We start from the raw sequence: 12,955 nt of genomic DNA, 5'->3' as shown, positions 1-12,955 counted from the left end.
TTTTTAAACCCCCACTTTGTCAGCAGAATTCCTCCTTTTTTCTTTGTATTTGCATTAGTTATGGCTACTTTACAGTACTAGGAGCAAGGAAACAAATAATAAAGTGACATTAATATAATATTTCATACATAAATACAACTTATTAACTTTGTGTGGCTTCAACATTCGCCGGTTTTGCCTCCCAAGCGCCAATCTCAGTAAGTAAATCCTTCTTGGACTCGAAATACTCCTTGTACCACATTATATGGTCTCTCTTTTCCTGGACAGTGTAAAAGGCGTTCTTGGAAAGACCCACGCAGACCAGTTCCATGAAGTGTCTGATCGGACCTTTCTTAGGGCACCATCCTTCGAGGTGCGCGTCTAAGAATATGTGCTCTGAGAAATGGACGTCTTTCTCTGCTTCTAGACCTAAAAAGATAAGTTTTATGTTATTTATTAGGTTTTACAGCAAATAATTTATTTCGTACTTCCAAAACTTAAGGACTAATGCCTTCAATACTAGCCATTATGGGAAAAAAATCTAGCATCTAATTCCAAACTAGTTTTAAGTTAACTTAAGAAAGATAATAAAAATAAGCTAAAAACGTAAAACATACCTTGTTCGTTATCAATGGGGAACTTCCACACCTTCCCCTGTTCTGTCCAGAGGATCATCTTCTGGAAGTAATTAGCGGGTGGCTGCGAGGTCGCGAGAGTCAGTTCACGTTGCTTCAAGTTCTCCCACACGTCGAGCTTGGTGCCGTAGTTCGGCTCCTGACTCTTGAAAATACCAAGAGGCTCACCGCTGAATATGTTCACTGTTGTCACAGATGCTGGCTTTTCTGAGCTGTATTGAGCAAACAAATGAAATACAATTTATATTTGTGTAGTGCCATTTATATGAAAACATAGACAGTTTTGGTTAAGTAATCTGACGAAATTATAGGAATATGTAACACAGAGAAACACACATAAGCCGGGTTTGTTCGTTTTTGATATTGAAATCATTATCAGGCTTCTGTACGAAGATTCCGTTTTTACTGAAATTTTTAAACTATGTAATTGTTTCTTTTTTTAAAAAAGACTAGTCCCACACTAAGAATTGCTCTTGTGTCACAGAGACTTTTACAAACATACAAACAATGGATACAAGTATAACCAGACCTAAAAGAACTTTTTACGGATCGTACAAATATTAGTTCTAGGCGGGAATCGAACCCACGCCCTCCCGAAACACTGAGGCCGCATTTTGACACCGCATCTATTTTTTTATGGCTTAACTCCAAAGCCGTGCGAAAACATACTTTTACTGTGTGTATACTAAGCCATTGTTTAAATAATCAAACAATACATTACCTTCTCTTTCTAAATTCTCCACCAGCAAATGGTTGTTCTTGTTTCTGTTCAATTTTCCTCTGTAAGTAGCGAGTTTTCTGTGCATTCTTCTGTGTGCCAGACTTGGCAGAAAGACGTTTCACCTGCTGTCCTCTGGTCTCCTGCTTAGCCATATCATCACTATCCTTAGTACGGTCTACCTTCATGCCAATGAGCAGGTCACTGAGAATGTAAAGAAAATTATTTTCAAACTTGCAACATTAATAATTTATGGCTTATTTTTATGTTTATCAGTTGTCTGATTGCCATAGTACAAGTTAGATTTAGTTTAGAATTACATGACTGTGCGAATCTGCTGTCCAAAGATATTTACTAATAATTTAAAAGGAAAAGTATACAGCTTCAGTTATATTTATGAGTACATAAGTTAACTTGAACCAATTACTGCAATTAAAATTATAAATTTATGTATAAATGAACTACAATAACATAAACAAATACTTGAATATTTGAGTTAAATATGTTTCATACTTCACTATTTATAGCACTTAACTAATGTCACAAACCTGAGGTTGGTAGAAGTTTGATTTATTTTGCCAAGAACACGAGACAACAGTTCAGCCTCAGTCTGTTTCACATCTCCACCAATAGCTTGTGCTACATCACCAGCAGCTTTCGTTATACTCTCCTCTGAAACATTAAGTCATTTATATTTTTTTTTTATATTTATCTTTTAAGAAACTAAATGAATATTGGACTAGCAATATGCCTTTCTTACCTATTTGTTCTGTTTTAACTTCAATGACATCCTTTTGTTTACGTCTCCTAGGTACATTTGGTGCAGTAGTAAACTTATCTTTGTATTCACTCTCTTTGATCTTGGGCTCAGACATCATGAGCTTTAGCAGTTCCTGAATCTTTTCCGTTGATGATTCTGACGCCTTCTTCTGAGGTTCAGGGGCTTTGGGTGCAGCTTCAGGTGCCTTTCCATCATTGTCCGAAGGCTTGTCAGAAAAATATCTAGCTATAACCCGAAAATCTCTCCTAAATCTGAACCTGTAGAAATTTACACATAACCATTACATGTTAAATTAATTTAACAGTGTTCCTATTATTCACTAAATATTTCTTTCAAATGGCATACCTGGTCAGCATTTTAAAGCCGTAAAAGATAATAAATAAAAACCTAAAGTTATGATTATATGCGCGACTTTGAGGTTATATTTGCGTTCCGAAACATCTGATTTGACATCTAATAATAAATCTCATTCGTTCGGAATTGAATTTAAAATTTCCAGTGAGCGGTAGAACGGAATGTATTTTTTTGTTTGGTGTGGTCATAGGTGTAGTTGGTACAATAAAAATTATAAAAAATCTGTGCGCTCATTTTATTGAGAAAGTGTATAAGCAATATGTCTCAGGGGGTAGGTAACATAAATATTAACAAAATGCACGTTGTCTCCGCTCTCAAAAAAAACTTACGGTCATACTCTCTCTTTGGGTGAAATTAGACAGCGAGATTACAGGTGATTCAACTAATTAATTCCTAAAAGTACTTATACTTTGATATCAAAATATGAACCTCTATAATAGGTACAGCCCCTGTTTAACATTTCTGTTCGTGTACAGGACGAGGGGAAGTACCGTTCCGTATTTTGATATAAATTTAAGTAAAAAAATTAAGTTGTCCTCGATAACTCTGAACCGCTAATATAAATTCAGTTCATGTTTTATAAGCGATAAGATGCTTATCCAATGGCAATGTCTGATTTTCGCTCGTATCAGTTAAAATACGGGTCGTGTTATATCAGTAAGTGTATTCGTACCAGGCTAATAGTGCAAAGAGCGGCAAAATATTATAGATAGATTAGAAAGTCTTGACCCTATATTATGAAATCACTGTGATAACTTAATAAATTGCTTACTAAGATCTTAAGTTTAAAGTAACTAACGATACCTTTTTAACGGCTGCCGGCGTTTATTCAATACCGTTTTCAATTAGTTCAGAGTGAGTAGGAAGGGTTTAAAGAAAACAACTGAGATATATTTTCAACTCTAAGATATTTATTCGTTGGACGGGTGTTATATCCAAATATTATTACAAGAAATACACAAAACAAAAGTAAATGTATTTCAAAAACTTGAAATGGTCGTTCAAACCTAACATCTATACATTCTAAATTTTCAAATCATACAAATTAAAATTTATTACTACGAATATCACATTTTGATAAAAGGTCCTACAACTAATCTGTGTACGTCTTTTATACACAAAAACTTTCGTATCTAAATTAAACGTAATATCAAACTTTAAGTTAGTTACGTTTTAACTTTCATTTCGATTCATTTGTGAATCTACCCTATACACTAGTTGACTTTAAATGCGAAGTATACATATACCTTATTATATAGCACTGAGTTTGGACACTACACGAAATGATAATAACATTACTAAGACTATTATTGAACATGTCCATATAATAACTAAATTGCTTGTATAATAATCAAAGTCATAAGGCACAATAAATACCCGCAACTTTTAACTATATCCCAATACAGTTATGAAGTTATATTACAAATTACAATATACTTTAACTTAAAACAATGAGCACCAAGATTAACGCTGCAAAAGTGGGCATTATAGAAAATATTGAATCACTGAGATACTTTACAAATAGTATTAAAAAGACAAACTCACGTTAATATAAATCTTAAATGATATGAGCACTGGTATGGCAGTAACTTAAATACTACTTAAATCTAATTTTCCGTGTTGAATAGCATTATTATTGCATAAACATAAATCATAAAAAAGTAAAATTAAAAATACAAATATTGAGTCGTGAGCAAGACTAATAGTATTCTGAAATTATTTACAACAATATTTTTATTCTAACGTAACATTTTTAACCGAAAAATAACGAAGATTTTCTTTGAAAATTTAGCACGAAAGGTCTTAAACCAATTAGAGATCAACATGGTAAATTGGTATCAAAACAACGTCATATGTACATACTGTTATTGAACTGAAATTTGGAACAATTACTTATTGAATATTATGGAATAAGTACAATATGAAATGTGATGTGTCCGTTAACAGTTCATACGGTATGGCACACGCGATCACTAAACATTTACTATAAACCCTCATATGTTTATAGTTACTCCAAAAGCATTTATACCTTCTCATACAAAATGCCGACAAAAATATAAGTGTATATTCTAGTCCGTTGTTCAGTTCTCAATCTAGGAAAAAGGAAATCTCTTGTGTCGAATTGTCACAATTTTGCATCAGAAAGCAATCAGCTTTGAGTTTCCGTTCTTTCGTATACCAATCACTTCACGATTCGGAACCTAACTCAGTTATAAAAAGAGTGCAGCACTCAGCGATTTTGTGTTTGTTCCCATATACATTTACTGGAAATAATCAACAATACTTTAGTCTAATCAATATTGTGAACAAAGGCTTTTTTAAATAGTGCTAATATGAGCCCTCTTTTTACAACTGAATTGTCCAACTGTCTTAGACAACTGCTATCTATCCTAAAACAATTATAGCACCATTCTGACGAATCATTCTTACGCCCCTAATTACATATGCAAACATACCAACAATGACTAACTAGTAAACACTGTCCTAGAAAACTAAGTTACGGTACTGTATTCACGTGAATCAACAGTTCTTTAAACGAAGTCCTTTCATTTGTAAGCCATTCTCATTTTGATGTAAAGTAGGAAGGCCATTTTGTATTTATATGTAGGTATATAATGTAACCTTTTTAAGCGAAATCATTGCTTGTTGCACATTACATTGCTCCTAAATTGCCCCAACTTGTATTCCCACGAATTACCATTTAAGGAGGTCATTATTCGCGTAATATTCCTACTGAGTCATTGACCACCGCACGGGGCTTCATTTTCATTTATCCTTAACTAATTCACAGCCTATTAGGAACTAAGTTTTACGAAGCCGAAGTAGCTGTATCCTGGCCTGAGCCATACCGTTCTGTTGGGCTCCCTCTGGGCAATGTTAACGGTGTCTCCTTTGTGTAGTCGCGCGACGGTTTGCACGCCACAAGACATTTGCGACTTGATCAATGGTCGCTTGCTGGAGTCGTCGCCTGTAGCGCACGTACTCAGTAGCCGCGGCTCCTTGGACGGCTGCCGCGCCCATATGAAGTAGCAGTTCGGAGATTGTGTTAGGTACACCAACTGTAAAGATACAAAGAAATTGAATGACTCATTCAACTAGAGAATATCTTTGTTTTAGCAAAGTGAATGTCCGTGTGTCGCCGCAAACTTTGAACAGATGGCGTTACTAAATAAACCGCACTTTCCCAAAGGTTTTATTAAAATGAATCATCGGTGTAAAGATTTCCCGCCACGTTTAGCAAATGTTGTTGTGAAAACATACAAATAAGGGAAACTCCAGCTTTGCGTTACAAGGATTGCGGTCGTAATTTTATAGTACATTTTTTACTCATGTTTGGGAATTACCTTTTAATTAATGTCACAACGAGTGCAATAAATGTTGCAAATATATAACATGTAGGTACATGTACATATTGTTTAGAACGCAAGAAAAACGCTATATTGAGCCTGGATCTTAATAATCGTATCCATCGACGGACATAAATACCAAATGTGGTACATAAGCACCCAAAGTACAGGAATAATTATTCTACATCCTACTGGCTACTTAGTACCTATTGGCTAGATCGTTACCTACACTTTCACCTTTAGCACTAGGGCAAAATGAACCAGAGGTAACCTAATACCTATTATCACCCACAAGTATTTCTTCGAATACGTAGAACCTTGGCGCTGTAGAAGCACACTATTCACAACTTTGAAAGCGTTAGTTCAGAAACTGCACATTGAAAAGATATTGATTTACTTTACACTGCAGTAGCAATTTATTAGTTGTTTCTTGCTATTTAGTTGAAATGTTCATAAGGAGGAAATCTATGAAAGACTTCTAATTTTAAGATTTCGTTGGAGTTCTGAACTTGCTTTTATTAATCGAGTTTTAATAGTTTCCTTAGTACTTAAGACCTTTTCAAAATACCTACATAGACGATGTACTTATTTTGCAAAGATAAAACCCGAATTATTTTTTTAAAGTGATTACATAAACACTAAGGTGACCATACGAACCCACTATGCAATATGCATGGACACCAAGTAAGTATAATAATTAGTATAATTACCTGAAATAACAGCCTGAGACTCGGATTTACATTATTGACCACTCCTGGTGTTATGAGAATAGCCGTGCCTTTGGATGTTTTACTAAAGGTTTTTTCAATAAACCGTTTTTCCAATAAATATTATGGTATAGTATGGTAACCGCACTTGATTTGCGTCATATGAACAATGCGTCAGTCAAATAGAGTATCTGGGACACTGTTCTACATTATATTGCTTTTATTAATGATTATTGAAAGTCGCAAGTTCAATGACACAATTTTTGCTAACCATTTAATTTTGTAGAGTTGGGTTTAAGTGATGACTTGTCATGTGAATTCATATGATGAGAAGGAACCATCAACTAATTACTCCCGTTGTGATCTTTTCTTTTGTACGCAGACTTCTTCAAACTATATACTTACCTAGTTCGATATTTACTTTTACGATTTTATTTCAACGGTCAGATTTCTGATGCTCAATGAGGGTTGGCTGACAAGTGATGGAGGGTGCCTAGAGGACCAATCATCATACCAAAAGTAACTCAGTTTATCACTCTCACGTGTTTTTGGGGAATTTCAATCCAAATCAGAGTACTATCCGCCAAGAATTTCGAGCGGTTGGAGAACCAACCTCCCCAGGCCAGATTAACAAAAAAAAAATTAAATCTGCGGTAGTACGAAGTAAACCACAATTAAATAATACAAATACAGTTAATAATACGCGTCTGTATTGAACTCAATGGAATTTGGGAACTGAACAAGTTTGTAGAACCTGTTTAATTTGAGTTGCGTTTTTATTGCGTTTTCGTACGTGATACGGTATTGGACCTCGATTCCCGAGTCGGGCTGCTGAGATCCTTTGTTAAGTTCTGGAGATGTTACATGTGGTCAAAATATTTATTAAATCAGAATGTATTAAATCAGTTTTGCTTATCTTTGATGAACGCACGATACACAAATGTTAAGAAGAAGAAGAAGAAGTTAAAAAAAACATATTGATATTAATTATATTCTGTAAAGTATTATAAATATCAAAGTTTGTTCGTTAGTATGTGTATTACTCCATCACCATTCGGATTTTTGCCAAACTAGGCTTCACCAATAACCTAATAGGAAAAGATTGAAAAGATCCTGAAGTCCGTACTGTTTTTTTGCCTGGATTATAGAACAAGTGCTTTCACTTCCTTGTGCTTGTCGATTTTATAATCCCTCTCTCTCTCTCTCTCTATCTATTCGATCGATTTCGGCCATGGCGACCACTTCGACTCGTAATCTAATTGGCGCTGATGAATATAATTATCAACAATAGCAGCATATATTATATTTGTGTATATTTACCTGAGCATAAATTAAGTAGAGGCCGCTTTCCTTGATGACCACGTATTTGCTGTCGGAGTTCAGTACTATCTTGTCTTCGCTGTTCTTCGAAGACACCTGTTCGTCACGCACCCACGGACCCACGTACGCTGAGGAATAAAAATAACTTTAATACAATAATACTTAGAAAACAGTTTTTTGTATGAATCAATATTAATGGCTGTTAGGGAATCTGATGATGTTTAATTATATTTTTTTAGACAAAATAATTGATTAGGGAAACCAGGCAACGATTTGTTAAAAACACGGAAAGTAGGGGATTTTGTTCTGTTATGTGATGAGCACGAGTATTCGTTCTGAGCCTGGTAATTAATGTATCTATATAATAAGTACATGTTTAGAAGTATATTAGTATGTTTATCAGTTATCAGGTTACTATAGTACAAGCTCTGCTTAGTGGTAAATCAGATGACCGTGTGTTAGTTGTCCCAAAATAATTATTTATTTATCATTTATTTCTATCAAACGGCCTGAGGAAGAATCCTCGATGATTGACACCGAGTTATTGACTCGCTAGGCAAAACAGCTGATACGAGAACTTAACAATAATATTTCATAGAATTGTCTTATACAAACGTTAACTATGAGTACTAGTATCAGTTATTAAATCATACTTGAAGAAGACGGTACCCAGTAATATGTATAATTATCTATTTATGTTAAATTATGATGTAACGAATGTGTCAATACGTAACAATAGATTTGTAATCAAATGTTATCGCGATCTCGAGTGGATAACTACCTCATATATCAAATACGTAAATAATACTTCACTTAAGTGTAATTACAAATAAAAAGTGCAGAATTTGTGTACAAGTAAATTAATAATAATATATTTATTTTATTTTAGAATAGGTATTGTAGCTTTATTCTCTTCTAAATGCCTATTTAATTTGTGTCCTAATGATAACAATGAGGCAGAATATTATTATTTTCTGCCTACAGCCTATTTCAAAATAAAAGTATAATTTTAAGTGTTGCTAGCCTAGATCAATGTTAAAGTTAATGTTGCCAGTATTAATAGATTATATTCATAATTCATTATTAATATATTAAATAAATGTATTGTACAGATGTAATGTCTACATGCCACAGTAATGATGTAATAGAATAAAATTACGTTATATTTTATAGCAGTGCCCTTGGTACTACAATAATGTCCTCTTTTTAAAAAGGTGATTCCCCTTATCATATATTTTTTAATCCACATGTAAGAATTCTATATATATTCGATAAAATGTTATGTATGTAGTTACTATTTTTTTAATCAATAGATAATATTTTCCTGATTTTTTCAATAAACCGTGCAAAGCCATTATTACGAAAACTATTTAAGTATTTTCTGGTCTCTGTCTACCCCTAATGTAAGAAAGCGTGATTTTATGTATGAATGTATATTTAAATATAGTAATATTATTATCTAGTATTATAATAATATGCCAAAGTGGAAGAATCTGTTATTATTATGTATCTACAAACCAGTAGGCACAAACACAAGAAGCCATTCAAAATAATGTAAAATAGACAATCAAACCAATTCAAGCAATTTAGATTGGTAGCAAACTATTAGTGTCTTATGCAGATACAAAAGGAACTATGTAACATTGTCTGGGTGCTTAATTGTTAACGGCAACAATTAATGCCTACTGAACTTCCATATGAGATGTAACTAAAGACTTTTTATACAAAGCAACAGATACACTAACAACTTACTTGCAAACAATTATCAATCTTATTTGCTTCAAGTTAAGGATTAAAATCATGTTGTGATGTGTACACAAAGTAAATAGCTGGACATATCCTGCCAGTGACACATTCACATAAATTATCATTTTAAACACATATTTGCAATTGTATTAGATTTTCTATATCCTAACAACTCGTGTGGTTTTACTGTGGTTATGTGTTATTACATCACTGTATACATTTAGTTACACAGTTCTATTAGATATAGTGTTATGATTTTTTTACTTCAAGAAAGGTAGGCATAACAGAACATAAAAAACTCAAGAAAATAATTTATGGTTGACATAGTATTCCATACAAAGACGGCTCTCATAATAGTCACTATAACTAGCCAGTTAATGCCCTATATGTCAATATGATTACTTTTCAAGATTTTAATGAATATAGCTCTTATCCCTTCAGTGTAAGAATTATTTTCAATTACATGTGTTTTCTTAGCTGCCTATTTATCTGTTCAGTACTTATATAATATGTAGTACAAATGTGTAGTAAGTTAGTCAGTCGCAGAAGCCACAGATATTATTACAGAATGTGTTTAAAACCAGTATTATAAAACAAAGCCGTTGATAAACCAGTTAGGTATCTATATCCCAACTAAAATAACAAGCTTTGTGATAAGAAGGATGTGTTATTAATATTATTAATAGTTAATACTCACGTTCTTTTCCCATATTTTGTTCTTGACTAGCACCATTGAATTGAGCCACTACCAATTCTGAAATTAAAGTTAAAGAAATGTCTGTTATTTCTTTAGTTTTCAGATTGTAGGTTTTAACATTGTGTTTGAAAATATTTGAATGTTATATTAACCTTTTTGTAATATTGTTAAATCATAAACTGGAGTATTATCTTTGCTAGAATTTTTCTTCTTGGAGTCTACAAGTAACATGTCTTCACCAAGGTCCTCAACATAGTACTTCCTAGCACTTTGTCCAGTCTCATCATCACCAACAGACTTCATTCTAGGTTCTCTAGCCTCGATCATCCCCGGCGGCCGGGGGAGCGCCACCAGGGGACTCTGAACCCCTCTGTCGTTCAAGTTGTTAATGATGAAGTGGTCTTTTATCATGTCAAGCTGTCTTCTCATTGATATCATTTCGTTCCAGTAGTAGAACGCTATCGAACAGCTTATTACCATACACAAGACGCTCAACAAAAAATTCAACACGAACAAAAGCTTAATTTTCTTGGAAGACGCTATTGAGAACGTCGTATTTATATGCACGCCGAGGTCCGATGGCTTCTCTGCAATATAAAAATACCACGTTTATTTACATATTCCACAAACATAAGCTTGATTCACTTTATAAATATTATTAACATTTTAAGTCACCTGTTTTGAGATGTATGACGGTCCCATCGGGTGAATTCAATTTTGTATTTCTACCAGTATTCAAAAAAATGCTTGCCGCACCTGTTGAATTTAATGGCATGTCCTCGCTCATGTGTATTTTCCTTTCTCCGTCCATTATAAATACTATTATTTGTTTATAGTACGATGTACTACTACTATACGGGCGTAGCGTACGCGCCGTAGACCGTGGATACCTACACAAAGGATGGTAAAGCTCAAATAAGTTCGCACTGCTGACCGCACATGATAACCGCGAGTTGATAAAAAACACGACACACTTTACATACCATGTAAGTATTTATTTACTTTGTAATTGTTGTTGTTAACTAGTATTATTGTTCACTAAAACTGAAGTCTTTCATTTTACTACTAAATCCAGTTTGCGGACTTTTAAAAACAAAAAGTAAACTTTTGTAAACACAACACAACAAACAAAACTTCACTCCTCACTTCGTTTCGATACGACGTCCTTCGGTCGGCAAAGGCGCGCTTGTCGCTGATCGACCTCGTGTGCGCGCCAAATTCGAACTGAGCGTGCGACGCGATGCTAGCGAGTGAATGCGGAATATTGCAGAATGGCCGCGATTAGCGAGCTGGGATATAATATTATTCAACGGCGAACTTGCTTAAAATGGTACAGGCGTATAGCGCTACATGCCTAAATATCGCTTTTATTTGTAGAACAAACAGCATTTTCACGGATTCAGCACATAATTTTAAGTTGACGAATAATATAGACCTACCTAATTGTTTCTACTGGAATTAATGTTACTCATACATTGAAGGCAGCTTGACAGTTTAACTCGTACGGTTCACACTACCCACTTATTAAAAATACATAATTATTACGGACAAACGAGATACGTAGATATTAATAAATGATAAATTGAAGACGTTAATAACACAATAATTATTTTATCATAGGTATAACTTTCTTTTCTGAATCGTTCAGTGCGACCGGCTACTTGCGATTGAGTATTCCCTACTGTGGCTCACCACACGTCTAAGCTTACAACGAATAAATAATATAAGTTAAATATGAAAATGTCTATGGCAAGATAAGATTCTTATCTTTAGTCTTCTAAAAAACAAATATATATAAAAATATGGGAATTCCCGATTCTTAATGTTACAAGCTCTCATATTAGGTAGGTATTCAGTAATTAGCACACTATTTACCATATTAAGTTTTTATCGTCACTTTATCGAATTCCTTTTATCAATGAATGGTATATACTTATTATCAGTGAGAACTACTAGGCATAGAGAGAGTGCACTCAGTCAGTGCATTCGCAGCCATCGGACAATAGTCCATTGTGGACAATCTTTATTCTTCTTTACCTGAAACATAAAGAGCTTTGTTAAAAATAATTAGTTTCTCGAAGCTTATCTGGCCAGGTAACGTCCGGAGTCTAAACGGAACACGGTAGTAAACTGTAAAAGGAAACGTTCTCTAAACAAATATTTGGTAGGTATATGCGTACGTACTCGTTCTTGTGAGACTTGTAGATGCTTGTAGATTGAGAAACATTGTCCCCTCGGTATGCAGGGTGCCAGCTGCTCACATCTCAGACTCAAGTTATCTCGTGTGACGGATATAGCAGTCTGCAACAGGGATGCAGCATTGACTGCAACTGCAAAATTAGATCATAATACTTTACATAATTAAAATTTTAATCAAATATAAATATACATGAGAGTGTATTTGTATGTCCTTCAATCACGTTCAAACGACAGAACCTAATATAAAAAAGAACGAGGGCAAAGCTCCGAACATAAGCCAGTAAATAAGTAATTAAGTATCAAAATACATTTTATCGAAACGGTATTAGTGTCAAGTTAGATACATAACTGTGCCCATCTAAATCGTAATTTAGTTATTGTCTTTTAGTTGGAGAGCATAATATGTAACTGAACACCTATTTGCAACTCTATCTTGGAGTTGTCAACATACATACATACGTGATAAAAAGAG

The 12,955-nt window shown here is 34.0% G+C and overlaps 2 protein-coding genes across 3 annotated transcripts; both read right to left on the bottom strand.

Annotated features, from left to right (window-relative positions):
* Positions 1-99: 99 nt before the first annotated feature.
* mRpS31 (mitochondrial ribosomal protein S31) lies at positions 100-2,583 on the bottom strand. The gene is made up of 6 exons (XM_076120275.1): positions 2,459-2,583; positions 2,093-2,370; positions 1,881-2,004; positions 1,336-1,536; positions 597-826; positions 100-408 (listed from the first exon to the last, which is right to left on the bottom strand). The coding sequence occupies exons 1-6, from the start codon at positions 2,467-2,469 to the stop codon at positions 143-145; spliced, it is 1,110 nt and encodes a 369-aa protein (XP_075976390.1). The 5' UTR covers positions 2,470-2,583; the 3' UTR covers positions 100-142.
* A 773-nt stretch (positions 2,584-3,356) lies between these two features.
* On the bottom strand, positions 3,357-11,635 carry LOC142976728 (uncharacterized). Of its 2 annotated transcripts, none has more exons than XM_076120256.1 (6): positions 11,268-11,635; positions 10,960-11,174; positions 10,437-10,871; positions 10,285-10,341; positions 7,842-7,969; positions 3,357-5,526 (listed from the first exon to the last, which is right to left on the bottom strand). In XM_076120256.1, exons 2-6 carry the CDS (start codon positions 11,093-11,095, stop codon positions 5,263-5,265), a joined length of 1,020 nt encoding a protein of 339 aa, XP_075976371.1. In that variant the 5' UTR covers positions 11,096-11,174; positions 11,268-11,635; the 3' UTR covers positions 3,357-5,262. The 2 variants fall into 2 exon arrangements, with proteins under 2 accessions (XP_075976371.1, XP_075976379.1); XM_076120264.1 differs by having other exon boundaries at positions 11,431-11,635.
* Between the last annotated feature and the right edge of the window lie 1,320 nt (positions 11,636-12,955).

This window comes from Anticarsia gemmatalis, chromosome 1 (genome assembly GCF_050436995.1).
Source record: "Anticarsia gemmatalis isolate Benzon Research Colony breed Stoneville strain chromosome 1, ilAntGemm2 primary, whole genome shotgun sequence".
Taxonomy (NCBI): Eukaryota; Metazoa; Arthropoda; class Insecta; order Lepidoptera; family Erebidae; genus Anticarsia; species Anticarsia gemmatalis.
The sequence above is the reverse complement of the archived record's forward strand: the minus strand, read 5'-3'. Positions and strand labels throughout refer to the sequence as shown.